At 38.5% G+C, this 27,986-nt stretch overlaps 1 protein-coding gene across 2 annotated transcripts in view; it reads right to left on the reverse strand.

Annotated features, from left to right (window-relative positions):
- DOCK11 (dedicator of cytokinesis 11) overlaps positions 1 to 27,986 on the reverse strand; it is a 175,087-nt gene that overhangs the window by 15,740 nt on the left and 131,361 nt on the right. For both annotated transcript variants that reach the window (XM_037512033.1, XM_037512031.2), the window contains 9 exons: positions 26,990 to 27,037; positions 25,550 to 25,692; positions 24,203 to 24,318; positions 21,344 to 21,481; positions 16,519 to 16,701; positions 14,929 to 15,042; positions 12,117 to 12,332; positions 11,975 to 12,032; positions 6,483 to 6,589 (listed from right to left, as the gene is read on the reverse strand). In XM_037512033.1, coding sequence (XP_037367930.1) covers positions 6,483 to 6,589; positions 11,975 to 12,032; positions 12,117 to 12,332; positions 14,929 to 15,042; positions 16,519 to 16,701; positions 21,344 to 21,481; positions 24,203 to 24,318; positions 25,550 to 25,692; positions 26,990 to 27,037 — 1,123 coding nt within the window. The remainder of the gene's footprint in view (positions 1 to 6,482; positions 6,590 to 11,974; positions 12,033 to 12,116; positions 12,333 to 14,928; positions 15,043 to 16,518; positions 16,702 to 21,343; positions 21,482 to 24,202; positions 24,319 to 25,549; positions 25,693 to 26,989; positions 27,038 to 27,986) is intronic.

Here is a 27,986-nt window from a genome sequence, read left to right on the forward strand (position 1 = left end):
TGTGAGAGAATACCTTAGAATCCAATATTTCTATTGTCTTAAGTCACCCAGCTTGTGTATTTTGCTATGTTAACCCTGGGAAACAAAAACATTCTTTGTTTACTCATTCTCTAATCAGTTCATTACCAAGTTCTACCAGTTTTACTTCCTAAATATTTCTCAATTCTTCCCTTCCATTTTTACTGTCATGGTTAATGTTCAAGACCTCATTGTTTCTTTCTAGCTGATCAGAATTCCTGCCTTCAGCCTTGGTACTTTCAAATCTATTCTTTGCCAACCTGCTATAGGGTTCTGATTTAAATGCAAACCACACTGTGACCCTCTCCCCTTCTTACAATTTTATGAGGGCTCCCCATCATTCATAGGACAGAGGACAAGCTCTTTCATTTGGCATTTAAGCCTTGTAGTGATCTGGCCAATGCTTCTATAATGTCATCAGTCATCATGTCCAGTCTTGTATTTCATACTCCAACAATTCCCATGAAGCACCATGTTGCTGACTTAACCTTGTGCCTTCAGTCATGCTGTGCCTCCTTTAATCCCTTTTATTTGACTAATTCCTTTAAAAGAGCTTAGGTAGTACCCTTCCAGGATCTTTCTCCTAATCAAGCAAGACATGAGATACCTTTTCCCCTATACTCTGATGATTCAGTAGGCAAAAAATTATCACTGCATTACTTGCCTATTATTTATATATCTGACTTGGTAAACAGGCTGTGACTCTTCAAGAGTAGGGTCAATATCTTATTTATATTGGTTTCTCCATTGACTAATATAGTGGTAGTGCATGGTAGGTGTTCATTGAATAAATAATCTGTATTAACATAGAATAGCCAAATTAAAATTTCCAGCAACAGTATGAGGGAAGAACTTAGGGGAAATTAAAGATTGGTTACAAGCTAGTGGGGTTTGTCCCAGGCATGTAAAGTTGATTTTCAATTAGGCAAAAATGCAATGTAATACACCACTTAAAGAGAATACAAGAGAAAAGCAGCTTCATCAATAGATTCAGAAAAAGCACCTGGAAGAACTCAACACTCAGGAAACAAGGAACAGAAGAGGCATTCCTCAATCTGATAAAGGGTGCCTAGTAAAAACGTACAGGCTGTACACTTTTCTTCTAAGTTTGGGAATAGGTCAAGATAGATGTATGCTCTTACCACTTCTATTCAACAGTATGCTGAAGGTCCTAGTCAGTGCAATAAGACAAGAAAAAGAGAAAAAAGTATACATTGACAAATGTTAAACTGTCTTTTGTGCAGATAACATAATTGTGTATGTAGAAAATCCTAAGGAATATAAAAACTACTAAAATTAATAAGCAGATTTAGCAAGGTTGCAGGTGACAAGCCCAGCATACAAAATCAATTGTATTTCTATATACAATACCAAATTGAAAAAAAAATGCAAGCAATACTATTCACAGTAGCATCAAAATATCAAATATATAATAATGAATGAAGCAGAAGATTTCTGCCCTGAAAATCACAAAATATTGCTGGGAGAAATTAAAGATGACCTGAATAAATGTTCATTGATTAAAAGAGTCAATATGGTTAAGCGCTCCATTCTCCATGTAGTGATATACAAATTTATCAAAAGCCCTAAAAAAATTCCAGCAGACTATTTTAAGGAAAGAGAAAAGACAATTCTAATTTTTGTATGGAAATTCCAAGGATATAGAACAGGCAAAATGACTCTGAAAAGGAATAAAGTTGGAGAACTAACATTACCTGATTTTAAGGCTGATTGTGAAGTTACAGCAACCAAGACAGCATGACATTGGCATCAAATGGGCAAATAGATAAGTGGTATAGAACAGTCTAGAAATAGCCCATACACACACGAAGAACTGAAATTTGACCAAGGTGCCAAGGGTAAAAGGAAACTTTTCTTTTCCCTGAATGGTGTGGAATGTCTAAAATCTGTCTAGAAAAAAAAAAAGAACCTTGACTTCTATCCCATTCCAAGCTCAGAGATAAATTTTAGATATAGACCTAAACATAAATCTCAAAAACAAAGTTTATAGAAGAAAATATAAGACTATAATATCTCCATAATCTTGTAGTAAGCAATGGTTTCTCAAACCAAACACAAAAAGAACCACTAAAAAATGGCAAAATGGACTTCATCAAAACCAAATCTTTCTGCTCTATGAAAGACTCAATTGAGAAAATGGACAAACCAAAGACTAATAAATACATTGGCAGCACATATATCCAACAAAGGGCTTACATCCAGACTACAGAAAGAAGTCCCACAAATCAACATTTAAAAAGTGAATAATGCAAATTCTAAATATAGCCCAAAAATGGAACAAACATCTCACAGAAGAAGATATATGAAAGGCAAAGGAGCATATGACAAAGTGCTCAACATCATTAGCCATTAGGGAAACACAAATTAAAAAATACAGTGAAATATTAATTCATGCCAAATAAAAATGGCTAAAGTAAAAAAAAAAAAGCAAAATCAAATGTTGGTGGGGCTATGAAGCAACTGAAAATCTCATCAACTGGTGGTGAGACTATAAAATGGTTCAACCACTTTGAAAAACTGGTCATTTCTTATAAAGTTAATGTAACTTCCCTAGGGTTCAGCAATTTTACTCCTGTGTATTTGTCTAAGAAACCTGAAAGCATATGTTCATAAGAGGTCATAAGATGATATGTTCCAAACTGGAAATAATCTAAATCCACCAAAAGGGAATGGGTTAAAAAATCATGTCTCATTGCAATGGGATATTATTTTGTAATAAATAACTTTTGATATACTCAGCAACATGGATATACCTCAAGAACATCAGGCTAAGCAAGAATCCTGATGTAAAAGAGTAGGTATTAAATGGTCTCATTGTTATGGCACTAAAAATACTGAAGATTAAAGACTAAACTGAAAGATAAAACCAATCTATTATGATAGAAATCAAATGGTGGAGGTGGGGAGGGTGACTGGAATTGGGTATGGTCTATTTCTTGTTTGTGGTGGTAGGTTACATGGGTGCATAGAAAATTCATCAGACTTCGTTTAACCAAGACATAGAACCCCTCAAATGCCCCCAATTAGACATCTGGATCAAAAAGTTGTGGTGTATTTATACAATGGAATATTATTATTCAGTGATCAAAAAATACAAACTTGTGCCATGTGCCACTTGTGGTTTTGTAGATGAAGCCAGAAGGGATTATGCCAAAATTAAAAGGAAAAAGATAAATACTGGATGGTCTCACTTATACATGGAGTATAGAGAAACAAAGCAAAAGGTCAAGAAAAAGTAAAAACTAGCAAGGTGACCACAGAACTGACACAGAACTGAACAAACAAGGAGGGGGGAGGGGGCAAAATGGGTGGGATGAACACAAAGGAATATGATGATGGTTCATGGATGATACGGTAGCAGGAGAACTATGGGGACTACAATGATGTAAGGAAAAAAAAAATAATTAATTAGGGCCTCCCCGGTGGCACAGCAGATTGAGCGCAGCGCTGTGAAGCTGTCTGCAGCCTCTGCAAGTCAGATTCGATTCCTGGCCAGCCAGGGAGATTCCCTCATGGAGCGGCAGACCTCTTCTGTCACGCCCGCTGCTCCCCTCAGCAGTGCTTTTGGTCTGTCTGCCTGTCCTGCTCCCCATTCTGTCTCTGGTGAATCCTCTCACCCTCCCGTGCCTCTGTCCTGTACCCCAGCTATTGTATAAATAAAAAAAATAAATCTTTAAAAAATTATTAAAAAACAAAAAAAAATAGAAAGGAAGTGATATAAAAAACTTCACCTAAGATGTATTTTATTGTATGCTAATTATATCTTTAAAGCCCATTGCAAATCGAAAGTCAGAAATTCAGTTTTAAAGACAAAATGAATGTGATTATCATTGGTTTAACTCATGTATTTAAATACAGGCATTAAATGGACAACAATTTGTATTTCAATAAAACTTGTAAATCCATGTCAGTTGTTTTCTATTGGCTAGGGCATGAAGAGTAAGTCTTATTATGTATATAACGGAAACATAAAACAGTACTTCATAGAACAAAATTTTAATCTGTATACATCAGATAAAGAACGTATAATTTATTAGTGTGGAACACAAAAGAGTTCCCCAAAATGTGTTTATACAGAAAACTGATTATAGTTCTTTTTTCTTAAAGATTTATTTATTTATTCATACAAGGCCAGAGGTGTGGGGGTATGAGAGGATTCACCAGAGAGAGTGGGGAGCAGAACAGGCAGATCTACTGAACTACACTGCTGAGGGGAGCAGCGGGCAAGTCAGGAGAGGTCTGCTGCGTCATGTGGGCATCTCCCTGGCTGGCCAGGGGATCGAACTCATGTTGCAGAGGCTGCGGACAGCTTCATAGGTTGCATCTTAACCCCTTGCACTACCCCTTGCGCTATAATCAGGGAGGCCCTGATTATAGTTCTTGACTAATAAACATTAACTACTCTTCTTGAGACTATAAAAAGGGGTCAACTTATTTTTATGAATAAGTTGAAGCTGCTGTTTGGGAGGCAAGGACGTAACCTCAGTTGCAACCCACTCTTTATCTTCCATGAATTCCCCTGAATCTTTCTTTCTGCCGTCAGAGTGTAAAAACTGGAGGTCTCTGGAAACCACCTAAGTTAACCAAGATCAAAAAACATGAATTAAGTTATCCAAGGCTTCAAGTAAAAAATTGAGCTGGGATTATAATCAAATATCTTGATTCTATTATGGTTCATTCATTTAGCAAGCATGTTTTAAATATCTACTCTTCTATGTTAGAAGAAATTTTTTGTCAAGTAAGTCAGGATTAAAACCTGAGATTTATGTAGTACTTAATGACTTCTAAAGAGTTTTTGTATTTATTGCTCAATGACCACAGTCATATTATTGTCTTTATTGATGGGGAGAGAGATCCATATACAAGAAGCAATAAAGCTGTCAGACATATCACTTGAGCCAAGTGATCCACAGCGAACCTGAGATTTGCTTGTATTTTTAAAAAAAACAATCAAGTATGAAACAGGTCTGGGTTACTTTAACCTGGCCGTTCCACGTTTCTTAATACACCTTAAAAAATGTATTTCTGTGGACTACAACCCCCTAAGTCTCTCGGGTTTTGTTATTTTGATTTTTACATCATTGTCTTTCCATTCTTTGTGAACTTTTCTATGGTTTAGTCCCTGATTCTCTGGTCTTGCCATATCATTTTCCATCCTCACTTTGGTTTTCACACAGATGTGACTTCCAGAGGTAGATCTGCAACTCTGATCTCTCTCCTTAGAATCAGCTACAAATTTCAAATGATCTGACAGTTATTTCTATCTTCACAATCTTTCACTTCACAAATTCAACATATACCAAAAACTGAATTCATTATCTTCTCTGTAAAGTCGTCCATCTGTTATTTTCCTGTAATATCTAAACTTGAAATCTCAGTGTTATCTTCCCCTTCCACAATCAGCAAGTCTTCTCATTTCATCAAAACATTTCCTTAACCTATCCCCACCCTGGGTTTGGGCCCTGACTACATCACATGTGGACTCTTGGGACAACCTACTTTCTAGCCTCTGCTCCCAGTGCCTACCCATCTACCTCCTGTATGCCCCCACATTCCACCAAATTAGCCTTTCCTCTGCCTTGCTTTCATATTGCTACTATTCTGCTAAAAAGCATTTGATAATAATTCAATTTTCTATTGAATAAAGCCCAAACATTCAGCCTCTCACAATATGACTTCAGCTACCACTCTTCTCTATATGAACACATCAGTCTGGCAAAAATGATCTCCTTGCTGTACCCCAAATATGCCTTATACTTTCCTACCTCTTTACTTTTATCCCTATTTTCCTCAGAATGCCTTCAGAGTGTCCTCATTCTTCAAAGCCTTCTCTAATCAAACTTCCTCTGTTCTACCTCAGCTCAAAGGCTCTCGTCTTTGATGCCTCACGGGCCATACTGTCTATATTATTCGAATGATATTTTCATGGCTTTTCTTCCCATTTCATGGAGCTGGATTATCTGTTCAGGTAGACACTAATGGTGAGGGACCATTTACAACTAATTATCTTATAGCTCCTGTATCACCAAGTCCAGAGTCTTGCTCCTAAATCAGTGTACAATAAATATGAAGTTCAGAACAGAAATTTTTCATTTTTAAAATACTTTTATGCATAGTCTGCTTAGCAGTTATACTGATAACCATATTTTTAATGGCTATTTCCCCAAAGTACTCGTAATTTTTTGCAAACCCTGATCTGGTTACTTGAATGGTGATTTGAGTATTTGCATGTTTGCATTTCTAAAACCAGACAATAGGAACAGTTCCAGAGTCAGGACTCCACATTCCAAACAAGGACATCTTTGCCTGGGCAGTTAAAATGCTTAAGAACTCATCAACTTCAGTTACCTTCCAAATTAAGTTAGCTATAATAACTTTTTAATATAAATAAATTTTAAGAAGTTAAATTTATATAACTGGCAATGCAAGTCCAGGACTCTTACTTCACTATAATGGACGTCCATCATCCCGGCATCTTCTTTCATGGCTCCTTCTTCATCTATATTGGGAGTAATTTTCTTGAAGGCTGAACATCCACTAGGAAATAATTCTGTGTGAATAAAAACCAGTGAAGTTAATTTATTTTAAAAATGTTTTGTAAATAACAGGGAACCTTATAGGGATTGGTTATCCTTAAAAACAAAAACAGGTGTCTATGGAAGGATTAAGGTCTTAAATACAATTTTCAGTAACCAAGAAAGACTTATAGAAACTATTTCCATCTACTGCACACTCTACATGTCTTCTTCCCAAAAAGGGAGCTCAAGTTACTTACAAATAAGTTTCATTCTGACTATGCATAGTCACTGGTAGGTACAGATGTTTCCCTAGTGTGATCTAAAAATTGTCCTTAACCCTTTGATCCTTTGTCCATTTGTTATCTGTCACTTAATCAAGTAGGGCATGTACTTTTCAGGTAACCATGGAATGATCTTTTGTAACCATCTCTAGTTCCTAATTTCACTGGAGTATGTGAAAAGGAAGTGGGTTGTTGTATAGTCTAGTTAAGACTTCTAAGGATGGAGGAAACAACAGATGGCAAGGATGAACATCCTTGGAGAAAAAGGATGGGGCCTTGAAAGAACCAGATTTGGGAGTTAGACCCAGTCTATCACTAATTGTGTGATTTTTAGACATGCTTATCTCTCTGGGACTGTAAAAAGTTTCATCATCAGTACTATAGAGATAATAATAGCTACTTTATAAGAATTAAATGAAAACTGAAGTGTTCAAACAGAACCTAGCATATAAGAAGTGCTCAATGAACTATTATTATCAAATAAACTCATCAATAAATAATCTAGCTTTCCCAAGATAGAAAAAAAAATAATTGCTGTGAGCTGTATAATCAGTGACTCTGCTGCTGGACCCCTGGGAAGCAGGAACTGAGCTCCAGATGCCAGCAGCTGCTGTTGGATTGTGGACCAAGTTGCTATTGCCAGGCAAGAGTCTAGGCAGAGAAAGCCATATGGTTGCCTTACAGATTCTGCACAGAACATGTCCAAGCACTCCTGCTTTGGCTACCTATATTCTTACCCCAGTGGGCTGGAACTTAGGAATTAAGGAAAATTTAGCCTCCTCATAACAGAATCGGCTAGCCAGTGAAAAAGAGCTGTTCACAGAGGGAACAAATTCTGATAGCGGTTGTAATCTATTTCTAATTATGAGGCTTAGGAATAATAACCTACTCACAACTAAACATCTGGTGGTAAGCTTGCTGGGATTAGAGTCTGGGGAAGGACGAGGGAAGGTTTGAGAAAGTCAGACATTGAGATTTCTTAGAATTCTCATGGGAAAAAAAAAGTCATGTTTCAGAGCTTAGATTTTTCCAGCTTTTGTCTAAATGAAAGCTCACTAGACACAAACCTTCAGGTAGGACACTAGTTATCATGTAAGACCACACTTCTGTGAGAGATGAAGTTGTGTCAGGGAAGATAGCACTCTTTTGAAGTAGTCCCAAGAAGGGAGAAACAGCTGGGGAGTAGTCAGTGGCTGTCCGTTCAGGAAGTAGTAAAGGCAAAAATTAAAATGAAATTTACTTTTTTTGTATTACTTTTTATTGAGACAACATTGGTTTACAGCACTGTATATGATTTATAGGTATAGGCTCACACCCCTCAGGCATGTTTACCACACCACACCCCCTCAACAAGATACCCATAATCCTCTACCAAAGTTCATTGTAATCCTCCACTCTGTTCTTCCCACTCATGCCCTGGTAGCCTCTGTTCTACAGTTATATTTCTAGAGTTTCTTACTGGTTTGGCTTTATCTGATCCTTTTTTTTGTTTCTCTATATTCCACATAAAAGTGACACCATCGGGTATTTGCCTTTCTACTTCAAACTTACTTTGCTTAGCATAATTCCCCCCACCCAGAGCCATCCATGTTGTCACACATATTTTATTTTATGTAGACATGAGTAGTATGCCATTGCGTTTATATACCACATCTTCCTAATCCACTCATTTGTCTTTGGGCACCTAGGTTGTTTCTGTAGCTTGGCTATTCCACAGGAATGTATATATTCCTTCGACATATACATTTGCATTTTTGGGGTATATACCTAGGAGCAAATTGCTGGACCATATGGTAGCTCCATTTTTAATATTTTGAGACAATGAAATTCACTTTGACCCACTGGACTTTAAGGGCCATTTTTATTCAAAGAAATTAGATAATCAAAGACTATGAAGACAGAGTAAGATATACTTCATTTCTGAAGGTAAGTATGTCTAAAATGGTCTGTTCCAGACCTCTAGGAGAGTTTTATTCAACATGCTGGACCACAAGATAAGGCACTTGCATCAGAATGTAAATCAATTCACTTCCTTCTTCAACAAAGTTTTTCTATGAAAAATAAATCAGTTGAACTAAATGTCGTCTTGCATGACATAGTTGATTTATATTCATTTACTTGTTGTGAACCAGTAACAAACAGTTCTCAGACCACAGCTGGTCCACAGGACACTCTGAGTAGTAGTGCCTTAGGAGAACTTTCTGAAATTTAGGAGAAAGCATTCCAGTTGATCACCTCTATGCAGTCAAGAGCTGGGCAGTAAGTGAGAGGGCCCCCAAACCCCAATCAGTATATAAAAAATGCAGTCCTCAATAAAGAAGGTCATTCCTGAAGGCCTCAGGCAGGTAAGTCCATTGACTGGGGGAAAAATTCCTATCTGCTCTAAGGCAATGATTATTTTAAGTGATTCCCAAATCTAGGGTTTTTCTAGAAGGCCATGATTTAGGGGAAGAAAAGTCTGACTGGAATTGAGGGTACCTGAGGAGTGGAGGGGGAGGATGGAAAGCAAAATATGGAGGACTATGAGTACCTTGTGGTGGGTGTGGTGTGGTAGCAAACCTCTGAAGCGATGGGATCCTATACCTCTGAATCATATACAATGTTGTGAAAAAAAATTCCAAAGCAAAATTTTTTTCTTGATTAAAATATAACACCAAATTAAATATAAAAATTTAAAAAGAATAACAAAGGCACACCCTTCTAGGTCTCAGATCAGATGAGGTTAAAACATCTTGGGAGGGGCCTCCCCTGGTGATTCAGGCGGTTGAGTGCCGCGCCATGAAGACCAGTTTGATCCCGGCCGGCCGGCGAGGGTCCCTTATGGCGCGACAGACCTCTCCTGTCTCGCCCGCTGCTCCCCTCAGCAGTGTATTTCGTTAGTCTGCCTGTTCTGTTCCCCGCTCTGTCTCTGGTGAATCCTCTCACCGTCCCGTGCATCTGGCCTGTACCCCGGTTCTTGTATAAAATAAATAAATAAATCTTAAAAAAAAAAACACAAACAAAACATCTTGGGAGCGTCTTCTGGTGTATATATTATATTAAAGGAAGGCAGTTATACTGCTCAGAAACAAGCAGGACAACAGCCATTTTGGAGTGCACTGTCCACCCATCTGGTATACGGACAACTGCTGTGGTTTTCAGCTCCAGGGGCTACTACTCTTATAAGCGCTTTACCTTGCTGACTATGTCTGATGACAAGCCCCTCGTCATCCACACCCAGCACACCATCCAATCCTTTTGTTATAAGGGCCTTTAAAATGCTTGGGGGGAAATTCTGATTCCCCTTATCCCTAGAAAGATTTTTTTCAGGTGAAACAAGCTGCTGAATCAAGATGTGGCCAATGGCGAGATCGCAACAGAGGGAGGCATGATACAAGGTGGTCTCGGAGTCTGTTATCGATCTTTCTGGTGTTGACCTTGGTTCCTGACCTTGCCTACTTCAAAGCTATAGTTTCTATATTCCTGACAGGTGTCTGAAAGGAAGGTCCAAACTGTCCTAGTAGAGACCATTACCTTGAACACAAATTATCTAGTGACGATGGGTTTGGAAGATGGGGAAGTAAAGTAACCCTTGATAAGACTGTTAGTCAGAAAAAGGATAGAAGCAAGGGTTCTGAGGGGAGGGAAAAAGGGAAAAAGCTATGAATGAGAAGGAATTGGGGAAGAAAGAGCTTTGTAGAATTTAAGTTATCGGATCGTGGGTACAAAAGACTTGGGAAAGGAAGCAATATTACCCCCTAAAAGGAATGAAAAGAGCAGATGCTATGGGAAAGGAAATTCCTTTTTCTGTATATGGGGAAAGCCTGACAGGCCCGAAACTTTGCTGCATCTCCAATGCTAAGGGGTGGTGGAGGAATGTAGAGATTTCACTCTAGTGTTCCCTGGGGAAAACAGTTGTGCCCTCGTTCAGGAAGAGAAGAGGAAGAGGTACATAAAGTCCAGCCTCCAGAGAATGAGGTTTGGGACATTCTGAGGTTCTCAGACAAAATAAAAGGAAATGCAGATCTGTTTTTTATGTTATAATTGGGAGGATGGGAGTAATTGACACCCAGTATCATCACTTAGGAAAAGGGGAGAATGATAGTCTCTCTGGTCTCTAGTAGAAAGAGCAAGAGCATGGGCTGCTTGAAAGAAGGCAGAGGGTGTGGGTAGGGTAGGGACAGCACTGCTTTCCTACATCCCTCCTTCCCTTTCCCAGTTCACTGCCTGAAACATGAAAAAAGGATCCAGAATAGTCCCTCACTGGTGTTCAACAGTCATCCCTGGAGGGAAGAGGGCCCAAGTTGTAGCTTGCTTAGGCAGCCACCCAATAGGACATACTATTGTCTTTTCTTAAAAATTCTAAACAGGAAAATATCTGTCTCCAATGTGTCAGTTGTTTAGTATGTTTTTTTTTTCTTTTGCTCCAGTACTGCCCTGGAACTTTTCTAGATTTCTACCAGGTGAGGGTGATTATCTGGACTATAGCCAAGAGGGGCTAGAGCTGTTCATGAGCCACTGCAGGGTCCATAGCCAGGACCGAGGTCTGTGTGCCAATAACAGGCCCCTTGGTGTGGGGTGCTGAATCCCACTGCTCCCAAATAGGCATATCTGTCTACAGATGGGTGCTAAATTGTTCAGGGGCTTATTCAAATGAAGGACCTCTTATTCAGCCATCTTGCTGCTGTTTGGTCTCCCTTTAATACCAAGGTATTGTTCAATTAATGTAGCTATTAGAAACAAAGCGTGTGGGCAGCTGTTGGTGAAGTTGAGGCAGATGAGGAAAAAAAAGTGTTCTGTATTATCCAGAGCTTCTCATGAGCTCTAAGAAGAATTTAATTTGTGGCAGTCTTCCAGGGAGACAGTCTTGGAAAATAAACATTGGGTCATGGCCTGGCCCTGCACTATTTAACTTATACTCTTAACGAAAGCAGAGACAAAATGAACAATTGAGACTTTTCTTTAAAAAATAAAAACTTCAGTTTAACACTGAAGGAGGCTAAAGGTGAAGCTATTTTACAGGGCTCAATTAAATCCCATTCACAGTTGAATACTACAAAGACAAGTATCGTGGTAACTGAAAAGTTTCCCATTTTTAAGAACAAAAATAGCTTGCTTCAGGGGGGTGGGGTGGGAGTAAAAAAAAAAATAGCTTACTTTTTCGATGAAGAAACTCTGCCACCAAAGCAGCCACGTGGACATAACACATTGCTGCCTGAAGAACAATGAGAAAGAAAGGTCAGCGTGTGCCCCAGGGGGTCTGCAGGCTTGTGATGACAATATAACCTAAAGTATTCACCTCTGAAAAATCTCCATTTTTTATATGAATCTTGGCCATGCTGTCAAGCCAGGTTTTCCTGAGCTCCGGGGTGCTTGCGTAGGATTTGGCTAAGCTATACTGGAGATCAATTAGCATTTCAGGGTCTTTCTCGTGCTCCTTCATTTGAGCTGTGGCCATAAGAACAGTACGGATTCTCTTGGTCAAGTCTTTGACTTCTGAGGGAAACGCAGTTGCCTAATTTTAAAACAAACAGAAAGGAGATGTTTATCAGTATTATGGATGTGCTGTGAGCACTGACATCCAATCCTGGGAACAACATACCCTTTTTACGTATAGCATACCTAGGTATTTAGTTCTTGGTATGAAGCATGTCCATGAGCTTTACATGATTTCTTTTAAAAATATTCAACTAGCTCAGACTTCAAAGGGTCCAAATTTAGTAGCACTATATTCACAGTACCTAAAAGCTTACACTCTAGAGCTAGACTAGAGGCTTTGAGGCCCATCCCTCCACTGTGAGTTCTACAGTCACGAGAGTAATCTATATTAGCCATAATTGTGTCATTTTAGTTACAAGAGAAGCTAAAAATTGCCAACAACTACCTGTGCACCAGGTAGCGGTCAAGGGGCTTTACATGTTTTATTTTTTACAACAGCCCTATGAATTAAGAGCTACTGTAATTCACTTTACCTATAGGAAAACTGAGGGACACAGCAGTAAAGTGGCTTTGCCAAAGTCCTGAGGTTGCTAAGTGGTACATGGGACTTAACCCCAAGCTGTCTGGCCTCAGTGTGAGTGCTCTTAGCCACACTTCATACTGACAAGCATACCTATTCCTACACACTAACTACTCCATATGCTCAGGTGAAACCACACTGCAAACAATTTCATTTATACAGATGAGAGTGTGTGAATCACAAAACACTCTGAAGAGTTTAAAGAGATCATTAACCTCTCTCAAAGTGTTGGTCTTGTCCCCTCAAATACTAAGAGTTTTCTCCTTATCCTGGCCACTATTAAGAAAGCCCAATCACTTCCTCTTTACCCCGCTGGAGTGTGGGGGTTAGAAAGGCTTTCACTGTGAATATAATCAAATGCAGAAGAAATGGTTTTAGCAAGTGGCTTCTTGATTCCTTTAAAAGTAATAATGCTAAACATAAAGTCCTTTCTTACACACTGATAAAGATTTCACTTATCAGCGGAAAGGCATACACCCTGTTTCTTTTTTAATTTTTATAATTGAGGTAACACTGGCTTACAACACTATGTGTGATTTAGAGATACAGGATCACACCCGCACACACCTTGTTATTGGGTTTACTGGTAATGACTGCCTTACCAGAATAAAACGAAGTCATTCAGAAATGAGTCACGAAAAAGACATTCTATCAAGGAAAACCAAAACAAACCCCATTTGCTTTGAAAAGGTACTGATCAAACTTTTATATGACATGGCACCAAAGATTGAACAACCGATAAAAGAAACTCTATGTGTGACTAAAAGATCCTAAATGACCTAAGTGGTTTCTATGCTCATGGGATTAATTGGAGTATATACCAATCCCCTGGGAAACCAGTAAAACTGGCTGAAAAGCAAACTTTCCCAGCCTGAGAATGGCTGGCACTACTCAGTGTTTTTTCAGTCTCAGGCGTGTTCCTATGGGAATATTTTTGGTAGATAAATTATACACGTCCCAAACATCAAGTATGTTGTGACTGTGAGACTTTGGGGCTTTCCCCTCCCCCAGATTTTATACAACATTGTCAGATTATCCTGGAAAAATGACCTTTCCCAAGAATGGGAATGATTCCCCTGGGAGGAAAAGTCCTCTATTGGCAAAGGATCGTTCTTCCTTTGTACACACACATCATCACTGGAGATCAGAACCTGCTCTCTGTGCAACGAAACAACAAACAAATTTCTACAAAATTCTAAGACTTAAGCACATAGGTAAGAAAGAGGAATGGTGGTCAGGGCTTTGGGCTTGGTCTCAGCCAATTGATGAGTAAAAAACGATAGCCTTGGGCTTGGAGTTGACAATCAGTATCTATGGCAAGCCACCATCAGTTAAAAGAGGATTCTTGAAACTCAGAAAATCATCAAATAATGAATTCTTTCGGTGCCCTTCTTCATCTGTTGGCAATGAATCAGAGAGCTGTTAACTACTCTAAGAAGTGCGATTTTGTGAAATTCTAAATTCAGTGCTTAATTAACCAATATAATAAATGGAAAAAATATTAGGACAGCGCACATTCATCTTCTGAGCAAGTTTAGAAATCAAGCCCAGAAAAAATTCAAACCCTACTAGCTTAACAACCATGTATACATATTCATCCATTCAACTGATACTGGACATCAGCTATGCTATGTATATATTAGGTGCTAGAGATACAAGACAAAGTCATGGTTCATGAAGATTACATCCTGGGGCCTCCCTGGTGGCTCAAGCGGTTGAGCACAGCGCTGTGAAGCTGTCCGCAGCCTCTGCAGCACCAGTTCGATCCCTGCTGGCCTTGGAGCAACCCACATGGTGAGCAGACCTCTCTTGTCTCGCCCGCTGCTCCCCTCAGCAGTGTATTTCGTCAGTCCGCCTGCTCTGTTCCCCGCTCTATCTCCGGTGAATCCTCTCACCCTCCCACGCATCTGGCTGGCCTGTACCCCAGCTCTTGTATAAATGAGATAAATCTTTAAAAAAAAAAAAAAAAGATTACATCCTGTACACTCAATACTACTGAAAGTTGTAAATTAATTGACAGTTTAATTTTAGGAGTGTGAACTTTCCTGACAATGAACGTGGCTCTATTTTATGACTTGAAATGAGAACATACCTTCATAGGTCTATCACTATTTGCAAAATTATTGATAATGAATAAAGACTCCTGAAACCTTGATCCTCCGCTTAGGGCTACATCAGCTATCAGCTGGCTTACAGCAATTATTATCTGTGGGAAGAAGCAAACATCGTTTTACAAATGTCCTCTGAACAAATGCTGCTTATTTTAATTATTACACATATTCTACTACAATATATAATAATAAGTAATAATGCTATATAGAATAATATATTATTAACAATAAAATTAATCCTTTATTGAGCACTTTCTACATGCCAGACATGTTAAGTCTTCGCATATATTAATTCATTGATATCTGAATAAAGGACTTTAGAGAACTGATGCTTTGACGCAGAAGAAAGGACCCTAATGGGGAATTTCGGGCATAGCAGTATACTAATTGAAGGAATGTTTTAGGAGAAGGTGGTATTCAAGTGAAACTTCATATAAAAGTGAACAGTAAAAACCCTAACATGTAATTATGGCCCTAGTATCCAAAAGTAACTACATGGAAGATTTACACCAGAAACATATGCGTCTGTCAGATTTTTGCATTGTGATGATACTTTTTAAAAACTTCTTATGGCTGTTTCCCCATTTGCAATCCAGTCTACAATGAACAAATACAATGGCACAGATCATGGGAATGAAGATATAAATACAACCTAGGATTTCCCATATTAAGAAGAGGTCTACTGAGCCAAGAATTTCCAACTGTGGTTTGGTTCAGGTTTGTTTCATCAAATAAGCACAAGAACATGGAGGTGCTGAATAACAACTACCATGTACTAAGTGTCGATTACATGCTATGTACTGGGTCAGGAACTGCACACACTTTATGTTTAACACTCAAGATAACTGTGCTAGGGCCTCATTTTAAAGATGAGGAAAACATTATGACAGATTGGGCAACTTGCCTAGGGTCATAAAGTAAATAAGGAGTGAGCTATGATCTGATTCCAAAGTCCATGCTTTCCACTATAACTTGAGACCTCTCTCATTTTTTAATAACTAGGAAAGCTGGAATGTGAAAAACACAAACCTTTTTACCTGTTCCAGAATATCTAGTAAGTGTTTTATTATTTTATCATCTTGTTTAATCCTCACACCCACCCTATGAGGTAGGTATGAATATTTACCACTGTGTTACACAGGAGGCAGTGAGATACTAGAGAAATCTAACTTATTCAAGGCCACAGTGTGTAGCAGCCCTGGAATCTAAATTGGAGTCTGCTCTTCACAGCTATGCTCCACAGCATAGCTGTTCAATAGAAATGTGACAGAGCCACATACGTAATTTTAAACCCTCTAGTAGTCAGTTATAAAGAGACATAGGTGAATTTTAATTTATTTCACTTAATCCAACATATCATTTCAACATATAGTTAATTATAAAACAATTGAGATATTTTACTCGTATGAACCAATGTGTATTTTGTATTTACAGCACATCTCAATTCAGACTAGTCACACCTCAAAATACCAAATGGTTACATGCACCCAATAGCTACTGGACTGGAGAGTCCTCGATCTTGATCTAGAGGCAAAAGATTAAACAGAAGAAGAGTTTTGATTTTCACTGACCTGCAGATGTGTCCTCAAAAAAGTTTTCCTTTTGGTATACTCAAAGTTGTTTCTCATCAGAAGATACAAAAGAGCAGAGGCTTCATTCCTGGTTGAACTAATCTTTGAAGTACAGCACTTTAAAACCTCATAGCAAAATGCAGCACACATGTTCACCCTACCTTTGAAAAAGGCTGAGGGAAACTGAAAAACAGGAAAAACATTAAGTAAGTGCCTAAAAACCCAGCCAGATAATCAACCAACTTTGAAGTACCTACTGTATCCTCGCCTAACACCATACTGGGGGAGTCGAGATGATAAGATCATCTTAAGGCTAGCACCCTGGTCTCAAGAGAACCTGAACTAGCTAACAAGAGGACCAGCATGTGTCAATGATGGAAAGATTCAAGTCAGTATGTAAGTCACTACAAAAAAGTGAGGTCCTGACTCTAAGCTACAGATCTGAGAAGAGCCCATGATGGGCTAGAAAAAAGCAGCTAGTAGATTCTTGATAATATGTATTAAATTAATGAATGGCTAAAATGAATGAATGATCGATGGGTCTAATTTGGGCTATAAAAATGGAAGGATGTTCTGCATTACTTACTCTTTTGTTCTGTCTTCAAACAATTCCTTAACTACAAATGTCCAAATGCTGAGAAAATTATCGTGGGCATCTATCTACTCAGCAAGTAAAGCTGATTACTGAAAAAATGGGGTAGAGATGAAGTATACACACCCAAACATATACACACGCATCCTCCATTCATAAAATGTCGAGATATGATTTTGAAATACTTGTCATGGGGTCTCCCTGGTGGCCCAATGGGTTAAGACACAACCTATGAAGCTATCCACAGCCACTGCAGCATGAGTTCAATCCCTGGCCAAGGAGGTGACCCACATGGCGCAGCAGACCTCTCCTGACTCGCCCGCTGCTCCCCTCACCAGTGTATTTCAGTCAGTCTGCTTGTTCTGTTCCCCACTCTGTCTCTGGTGGATCCTCTCACCCCCCACAACTCTGGCCTGTACCCCAATTCTTGCATATATAAATTTTTTTTTTAAAAAAGAGATACTTGTCATTCCCTTGCACTTATTTAAATAAATGAGTCCTGCCAGTGGGGCTGGGGTGGGGGGGGAAGATACATGTTGACCCTCATCAGCATAAACTCAGTACATTTACTGGCCTCTGTTGCTTGGTATTTTGTGTTTAGACTGTCACCCACCTTTGTGAAAAACAAAACTTAAATAAGAGACCAGGAAAAAGGATAACTATAAGAAAGTAAAAATCAAAATCAACAAACAACTATGAACCAGAGACACTCTATGTGGGGTGGGGGGTAGGGAAAGGAGGGACTGGGGTCAAAATAAGAGGGTTGCAATTGTATGGGGAATATAAAAAATAAATTAATTTTTTTTAAAAGAAGACTTTCAGAGTTCCTGTGAATCTTGTGAGGCAAGGTGGGAAGACAGAACTTTGAGGCCCATGAGGATAAAGAGATAAATATTGAAGCGATGGGAAACAAGACTTCCCCCAGAAAGGCAAGAGGCTAAACACAGCAAATGTCCTCAATTTTATTATCTTGCACGTGGAACCTAGTCAATCATGTGTGTAAGCAATAAGGACAACTATCTCAATGGGATCATAGCTATGGAGGCAATACAAAATTTGAGAAGAGAGCTGTGTTGATAGTTCTCCTTTTTTAAATCCCCCTGTTTTTTATATCCCAGTAGTTCCCTCCTTATATATTACTAGCTATAATAAATTTTATTGTGCACTCTAAAAAAAAAAAAAAAGAAAAAAAGAAAAACAAATTTTATGTTAAAAAAAAAAGATACATTTTGGCACAGAAAAATATTAGTACAAAGTGACTATCTAATCCTCAAAACAGCCAAGTGGCTATTATTTTGAGAATGTGTTCAGTCTGCTTGGTGGAAGATAAACTTTACATATGACAGGACACTGTTATGATCTCTGTATGCTCACATCTGAGCAGGTAGTAAGCTGCTTCTGGGCATACAATAATGGATGAGTTCCAGGGAGTATGAAGCTAGAAGGCCAGTTTTCTAAATTGCTCCTTGGGACTCTTGAATTTAAACTCGAATCACAGGAACCTATCTTCTTTTTAGCACCCTAATAGCAAGAGCAGTGCTACTTGGATAATATTTAATAAGTGTTTTCTCATTGGCAATTGGGAAGTCCCATAAATAGTTTCACCAGATTAAACCAAATCTTGCTGGGCAAGATAATATAGTATGAGAAGGATTAGGGGAGAATATCGCTGCTGTGTAGTTAATTCTCTGTACTCTATCTACATCACTCCTCTGACGAGGGCAGTGGCCAAAATCAATGACAACAGATTCTCTTTCTCCTCTTAATGTTTTGTCCACTCTGGGCCTTGTAATAATGTTGAAGCTCTTTTCTCTTTTGTCTGCCATCATAGCCTTTTTCCTTGCCTTTCTTCCTACTCCTGTGGCTGCCCCCTCTCATCTCCTCTATAGACTTTTCTTTCAATTGTTCCTATATTGTTTTTCTCTGACATTCTGCTCATGACCTTTATTGGGTTCTACCTCTACATGCTCTCTAGGGGAAATTAAACCACTTCCATGGCTTCAACTGCCACGTATATGTTGATGATCCCTAGATTGCTAAACTCCAACTAAAGTGGGCCTTTTGGTCCCCAGGATTTTTTTTAATGATTTATGTATTTATGCATACAAGAGCTGGGGTACAGGCCTGAGGTGTGTGTGTGGTGGGGGGAGTGAGAGGAATCACCAGAGACACAGTAGGGAGCAGAACAGGCAGATTGACCGAAGTACACTGCTGTGGGGAGCAGCGGGTGAGGCAGGAGAGGTCTGCTGCGCCATGTGGGTTGCTCCCTGGCCAGGCGGGGGATCGAACTCATGCTGTGAGGCTGCGGATAGCTTCACAGGTTTCATCTTAACCCCTTGCGCCACTAGGAAGGCCCGGTGCCCAGAATTTCAAGCTCTCTCCAAAGTTACGGCCTTCGCATATGCACATCCTTCTCCCTAGAGTATTCTTCCTTGAGCTTTCCAAATGGCTGGGTTCTTTCATCTTTTAGGTTTCATTGTAAAAGCAACAAACCTATCTAAAGTAAGGTATCTCCTACAAATCACTGTATTCTATTCCAGCATCTTGGTTTCTTCCTAGTACTTATCCAATAACAATTACTTGACTGTTTATTTTCAGTCTCTCTCCTGCTACTAGACTGAAAGCTTCATGAGGGATGAGATTAAGAGTCTTCTGTGCCTCCCTACATATCACATCAGCCATCACACTCCACAATCCAACCAGTGAATTAATGACCAAATCCTAAAAATTCTATTTCCTTACCATTCCTGCCTTTGACTCTCCATGTCCACTCTAACTCTTACTTTAGGCCCTCATCTCTTATCTAGCTTATGGCAAAAAGTCTTCTTACTACCTTAAGCATGCCATTAATCCATCTTTCACACTACTTTTTAGAAGAGATTTTTCCCTGCCTGCACCAATTTGCTCTTAATGGAAATCTAATTGTTACTTCCACCCTCCCTGATGTCTATATGAAATATGACTCCTAAGATGAGTACTCAATCATCTGGTTCTCATTTACCTTCTCAGTCTTTTGTTGGGTCTTTACTAAATCCTAGCTCCAGTACTAAAGAGAAACTTTTGCTAAATTAGAGCATTTCCCGTCCTTCTCCAGTCTACCCTCAGTTCTCTGTATTAACTTCTTTTATCCTAGTGGCATGTTTGTGTGTCAACCTATTAGATAAAAAGCCCTCAGGGATTGTATCCCTAACAATTTCTAGCACCAGTAACTACCTAACCAGTAACTGTTTGTTAAAGGAATTATTCCAGAATCTTTTCCCCTTAGTTTCCTGCAACATTTTTATTTTGAACTCAGTTCTCTATATACTTTATTCACAAACTGTATTAAAGAATGGCAGTAAAAAAAAAAAAACCAAACCTCAAATTTCCCCAATTTCTCTATCAATTGACTATAATAAGCCACCACACAAATAATAACAAAAAGGTCTTCATGTTTAGTTATACAGATTAGTTGAGAATTTTTTTTGGTCTTATTGCATTATACACATATATTCTGAGTGTGTATATGACTGGTGTAGACTGTGCCTTTCCATAATCTTAACTCCATATTGGTTCATGATGCTTATTCTGTAAGTTTAAAAGCTACCAGGACTACACCTTAGAGGAGAAAGCAAACATTGTACAAAAATGAACAATGATGTGAAAAATACATAAACTATATTATAAAAAGAAAAGCTACCAGAAACAAATCTTTGCTGTCTCTTTCAATCACATTTATTCCTTAAAGCCTAGTCTGAGGTTTTTGTTTAGATGAGGTAAGTGGCCCGAAAATGTAGGGCCCAGAGATAGAATTAACAACTCACTCATCTGAAGAAGCATTAAGGGCCTACCATTCGCAATAGATCATACGAGACCCTGGGGCTATAAAACTTGGTCTCTGCTTTTAAGTGTTCGTGAGTGTATTCACAGCTTATGTATCTTTAGCATAATACTTTTAAAAGGAGCAAAAAGGAAGAAAAACTGGCAAAGTTGGTCATTAGAAAATGACACTCTTCAAAGGAGCCTACTGAAAGAGAGAAGGAAGAACAAGGTGAACTAAAAATGTCCTGAATTGAGGGGATTCTTGGTCAGCCCCCCTTTATGTATTTTGCTGTTCTGTATTTATATTTACAAAAGCAGTACTTAATGGCTTCATTATCTGAGGTTTGCAGATGTCAGCTCAGTGATTCCCCCTGCCCCAACCCAGCTTCTTGCCAAAGGCATCCGCTGGCTGTACACAGCTTTTTCCCTTACCTTACTAATGAAAGCTCGTAGTGAGGCAAAGACATGTTTCAACGACACTTCTGATTGTCCATTTTTAAGAAAAGCAAGATGAATATCAAATACTTTTTTCATTAACGGGTTGTGACCATCATTATTTAAAAGTTGGCTCTATAAAACATGAAAAAAGAATGTTGCAGACATAGGTTAAGCCACCCCCTCACCCCCGAATGAGAACTGACTTTACCAATACCTGTTTATCAAACCAGTTTAAAAGTTCCAGGAAGTTTAATTTAAAAACATGTGTGTCATCTCAAACTACATCTAAACTTAAATTCCATTGTTTTAAACAGATGAAAAAAAGATTATCTTTCCAATGTACCAAGAAAATAGAGAACTAGTATGGGAAGAGTATTTTCTATTAACCTAACCATACTGCTTCTCAATTAAGAAATCATAAACTCAAAATGGATATAAGCCTTTGTGTTTTTCTCTGAGGGTGACTAATAATGTAGGAATTAAGGAAAAGGCCAATTTCATTTTAAATGCCTGTTACCTAATTTACTTTTAAAAGTATTTTTTTAAAGAGGATGTTTAGTATAAATATGTTTAGATACTGGTGACAAATTAAATCTTCCATGAGTAGAGATAATAATGGGTATCACAATTGAACAGGCTACATAAACTGTTTAAATGCTTTTTGCAGAGACATAAAAAAATCGTAGAGAAATAACTACTGGCTTGTGAAGCTTTTTTTTTTTTTTTTTTTTTTTTAGATTTATTTATTTATACAAGAACTGGGGTAGAGGCCAGAGGTGCGGGAGGGTGAGAGGATCCACCAGAGACAGAGCGTGGTGCAGAACAAGCAGATGGATAGAAAACACTTCTGAGGGGAGCAGCGGGCGAGACAGGAGAGGTCTGTCATGCTATGTGGGTAGCTCCCTGGCCAGCCCAGAATTGAACCCGTGCTGCAGAGGCTGCGGACAGCTTCACAGTGCTGCGCTCAACCTGCTGCACCACCAGGGAGGCCCTTGTGAAGCTTTTTTTTTTTTTTAAAGCATTGGTTAACTTCTTCAGCCCTACTGTCTACTGGTCAAAAAACTAATTTGTGGGCTACAACTTGGCTAAAAAGAAGAAAAAAACCCAAAGTATATGCAGGTTGTAACAGGTCTAAGGGTAACATCAACAGTCAGAATCCCTGAATGACATGAGATTTTGAGGGCTGTTTCTTTAGCCTACATCCAAGCCTGCAGTAATGGTTATAAGCATGGGCTCTTGTGCTAACTGGAGTGGATCTGAATCCTGACTCTACCACTAACCAGCTATGTAACATTAACACCCCAGTAAGCCTCAGTTTCCTCCTTTTAAAATGAGAATAATAGGGCCTCCCCGGTGGCGCAGTGGTTGAGCGCTGGGTTGCGAAGCTGCCCGCAGCCTCTGCAATGCCAGTTTGATCCCCAGCCGCCGGGTGAGGGTCCCACAGGGCGCGCAGACCTCTCCTGCCACCCGCTGCTCCCCTCAGCAGTGTACTTCATCAGTCTGCCTGTTCTGTTCCCCGCTCTGACTCTGGTGAATTCTCTCACCCTCCCGTGCTTCTGACTGTACCCAGTGCTTATATAAATAAATAATCTTTAAAAAAAAAAACGAGAATAATAATATCTATATCATAAAGCTAGTGGGAGGATAAAAAAGTTCACACTTGTATTTTTAAGTTTATTGATAGTTACTTTACATATATCCAATTTACCTCTTTTGCATGTAAAATTCAATTATTTTAAGTAAATTTACAGAGCTGTGCAATCATCATGATTCAATTTTCAAGCATTTCCATCCTCCCTGGCCCTCATGATCCCTGGTACCCAAATGAAGCCACTGCCCTTTCCCACACACAGACCCACAACAAACATGTGAGTTAATATTTGCAGAGTACTTAAAATGGTACCTGACTGACATCTACCAAGAGATAGGGTTGTTAAATAAATAAGAAGTATTTGACTAGGGGGAAGGAAGACAAGGCAAACCTTGAGACCAAATGTCCTCCTTATTACTTGGCACAGTGAAAAATGAATTTGCAGTACCTTGGAATCAGAATACACTTAATACTTCATGAAGGGGTTCTGCAGTCTATTTCTTATTAGTATATAATTGGCTTTTCCCTTAAAACCCTCTTTGAAAAGCACAAGCCAGGTTTCCATTGTAAATGTGGAGAGCTGAAGCAATTAACTAAATTACTCAGAGAAGGAAGTAAAAAGGGGAAAATGTGTAACTCAAATGAAAGCAAGATTCTTCATTTTTTGAGTTCTCCCTCTAATGTTACCTTTCATTGTAGTTATATAATTTTTACTTTTCAAAGCACTGTCACATCCATTATCCCATTTTCCTCCTTCAATAACCCTGCAAGATAATTGCTTTTACCTCTTTTTTTTTTAAATCACAGCAATGATGATCTGTACTAAGAGGCAAACATTTGAGAAAAAACACTAAGTGCCTGACTATGGAAGCCAGCCAGACTGCCTGGACATCATCTAGCCTGACAAGTTATGTCATCAGAGATGGATATTTGGGCTAACCGATCCAATCATAATTTGGACTAGAAATGGTAGCTATTTTAATACAAGTGTAAGCGAAACTGTTTTTAACCATGAAAATGACAATGGAATTTAAGAGAAAAAAAAGAGCACTGAAGGGCCAGTTTGTAGAATCCCCTCACTTTCTGGATGTGGCAGGTGTGTCTCGGTGAACTCCCAAGGTCACAGCCAAACAGGTCGCCATCCAAGTAATGTGAGGCTGCTCACTCAGGACTTTTTCACTAATCTAGGCTGCCTCTGACTAGTTAATTTTTGTCTGATGCTATCTTCGCAATTATGCCAACTGAATTCTAACTCTTGTTACCTTGAAGCACTGAGTGAAAAATGATATGGTATCTAGTACTGTTAGGGAGACTTCGGTAGCAGTGTTGCCTTCCAAAAGTGCCTGATGGAAAATGTCTGCTTCCGTTGTTGCAGAACCTAGGATTAAAAAAGGCAATTAAAGCTGCCCAGCACAAAGATTCACACAACAGTTTTGAATGATTTTCCCTCTGAAGACTCAGAGCAAGTCAGAAGAAAGGAGGCCCTCAATACGTACAGACCAAATGGGTTTCACTGTATTTAGTTCTTAATCAAATAGGGCCTTAGTTAATCAAGTCCATGAATTTTCATTTCAGCTCTGTATCAACAGCTCTGCAACATGTAATTAGGTGCTCACATCTATGGAGACAAGATTTCAGTGATGAACTATGGTGATGTAACTAGGAAATAACGTGGGAGGCATTTTAGGACATGCCGCTAATTATGTGTGCAAAGATGAGAAACCCACAGATATTCATTACATATGGTGGTGCCCTCTGGCCAGATGTTCTCAATTATGCCAACGATATGAGATTGGTTTCTAAATCAGAAGGAAAATAAAGCATCGGGCCAAATGGAGAAAGCAGGTTCATTATATTTTTACAAGTGACAAGTGCAGAGTTGAAAGCTCTAAGACTTGCATTTCTTTTAAAGGTCTTGCATCTATTAGCTGTGGGTCCATCTGCTCAAGACATTTATTTTTATTATTAGTCCTCATCACAAAGTCAGTTTTTCTGGCTTGCTTTTCTGCAACCTCCAGAGGGCTGTATGGAAATGAAAGTTTTCTCACTGACTTTTTATTAATATTTGCTTTTCAGAGGACAGCTGCCATTTATATAGCCCTTTAGTTTCCCCAGCTGGGCAAGAGTTCTCTCTCCTTGTCTTATTCACCATGTCAATACTGCACCGTGTCTCAAAGCCGTATTTACAGTTCTATGATTTCTGCAGTCAACTCAGAATGTGTAATCTCTTAAAATCATTGAGTGAACAACACTAATTCTAAACAAATATATTAAGATGCTATTATTTGCATTAAAGTTTTACAGTAGGAATGAAAAATATCCAATGTAAAAAAATACGACAAGAACAATAATTCAGTGGGGAAAAATTAACTTCTTCGATACTAAACTAAGGGGGTAAAGCAATTACTTAAAAATTGCTGAAAAATCCATGTGGGCTTTTTTTAGATTATATATTCATGTATGATGAAATAAACACACAGAGGTATGCAAATATGTCTATGCACGTGATAATCATTTCCATTCATATTGGTGATTTAAGCCAGGAATTCTTTAAGGTTTAATAGTTTTATGTGTCTGTAGATGAGTAACCTACACACAACTTCACTTACTGTGATTAAGTGTAAATGAACTTTCCAGACTACTAAGATGCTGAAGCCGGGCCTGCATTACTCCTGATCTGTTTCGAAGAGCTGGCATGGTTTGCGATTTTCGGTCTACTCCAAAGTGTTTTGACAGCCAGGCATCATGCACCCTAAAATACATTTTAAAGTTAGGAAATGGAGTACTGAAAGCCTAGATCTCAATATTAGATTTTTTTAATCTAACAAATGAATAGGTTCCCACATAAATACTGTGTACTATGCTCAATATTCTATCAACTATTACTAGGCTTACATGAATTGTCACTGGAAATTGTATGAGGTTTTAATGTCTATGTAAAATAGTTTATACTAGAAGAATATAATTAAGGAATTGAGAGAGTTTCGCTCTTTTCTCCTCTTCCTCCAGAACGTCACCTAAGATTCAGGAGGTGAGGAAAGTCAAGAGTGAGAGAAAGCAGGAACAGGGATACTCAAGAGTTACAGTGAGATGGGGGCGAACTTTAGACTCAGATGTTTAAGAATGAGTGCCAATCTAGTGTTTCTGGATTCAAGTTAGACTTGGATCAGAAATTTTTATTCTGTAAACATGTCTATTAGGATTTGCACATTTGTCTTTGTTTTCTTTCATTTTATGGTTCCATTTAAAAAAAATTACAACTAGATCATAAGGAACTAAGGAAGAGAAACAGTTGTCTACACTCTAGTAAACAATGGGAGAGCCAGCACGGTCCTAAGCTAAGGCCCATGGTAGCAGTTATCAAACCTCTCCAAGTCCTGGGGAAAGACTACAAATTACCACTTGAATTATCAAATATTAGAATGTTCTACAGACTCATCCATAAACTCCATCCAAGTGGTTTTTCAAAGTGCCATGGAATATGACTTTAAAAAAAGAACTCTATTTGAAGTCCTTCAAGATTAACTCTACTCCTAAAATATATCTAATTGAAATAAGGGGGTAATCTTTTCTGCAAACATTTATTTAAGTACTTATTTCACTAAGATTTAAATAGAAAAAATTAGAAATAGATAATATATCATGCATGCCCCAAGTGTTGTTGGGGATTTCTACATATCTTAGTAACTGAGGTGAGCACTGACAGATTGCAGATGAAAAGACAGATGAAAATACAGACCTTAAGTTGTCCTCACTTTCCTATTTCCTGTCTTTGCCTGGCTTTCACCCTTTTGCCCTATCTCACCTACTTCACAAAAGCATCTGTTCTAGGATTAAAACCGAAAATCTGTTTATCATTCTAACCACTACCCTTTGGAAAACTTAAATATATATCAATTCACAGTTTAAACTTTGAGTTGACACAAGTCAAATAAATCATGGCTGTCTTACTATTAACTCAAAATTCATAATTTAGGTTTTACCTGGTCTGATTAAGACTGCCCTCTGTGGGAAGTGAAAGAAAAAAGTAGAAATACAATGGGAATTACCTCGCTATGTTTCTTTTCCCCACATATCTAAAGTGAAACAAACATACTCTAGAAAAGAAAAAAACATGTTAGCAACATATTACCACACTCTGCAATTCAATAATAATTTGAAAAGTCATGTGTTACAAGCATGGCCTATTTAAATATTATGATGATATAATTCTTGGTATACACATAACTACTTGTGGGCTTGCCATATTACACCTATTTTTTAAGTTTATTTGCCACAATTATATCAACACTAAAAAGCCCCATCTTTATTCAATTTGAAAGACCTGCCAATATAAATCATCCTTTGCACTTTATAACATAGTAAACACTTCTAGCACAGTCAGTAAAACCTAAATAAGGTTCTTAAGTCCTAGAAATTGGGGCCATGGCTATTTTATTTTACAATGACATGGCAATGCTTTCTATGATTGTAAATCACAAACACGAACAACAAAAATAGTGAGGAGAGCATACTAAACTCCTACCAGCTTCCACAATGATCATCTCATGGCCATTCTTATTTACCCTCTGCCCCGAACAGGTCTCCTGCTCTTCCTCCATCCTCCCTACCTCCTATATTTTTGGAGATAAATCCCCAACATCATATTAGTTTCATTAGTAAATATTTCAGTATAGTGTAGTATTTTTTAAAAAAATAAATCTTAGGGCCTCCCTGGTGGCGCAGCGGTTGAGTGCTGGGCTGTGAAACTGCCCGCATACTCTCCAGCGCCGGTTTGATCCCTGGCTGCCGGGGAGGGTCCCACATGGTGCGCAGACCTTTCCTGCAGCGCCCACTGCTTCCCTCAGCAGTGTACTTCGTCAGTCTGACTGTTCTGTTCCCTGCTCTGGCTCTGGTGAATTCTCTCACCCTCCCGTGCTTCTGACTGTACCCAGTGTTTGTATAAATAAATAAATAAATAAATCTTTAAAAAAATCTTAGCTGCTGTTTAGTTTATTAGTATTTTCTGTAAAATTTGTAGAAGACTTCAATAAAAATTTCCTGCAC

The sequence above is a fragment of the Talpa occidentalis genome, unplaced genomic scaffold (genome assembly GCF_014898055.3).
Source record: "Talpa occidentalis isolate TD23 unplaced genomic scaffold, MPIMG_talOcc4v2.1 talOcc4.15, whole genome shotgun sequence".
Taxonomy (NCBI): Eukaryota; Metazoa; Chordata; class Mammalia; order Eulipotyphla; family Talpidae; genus Talpa; species Talpa occidentalis.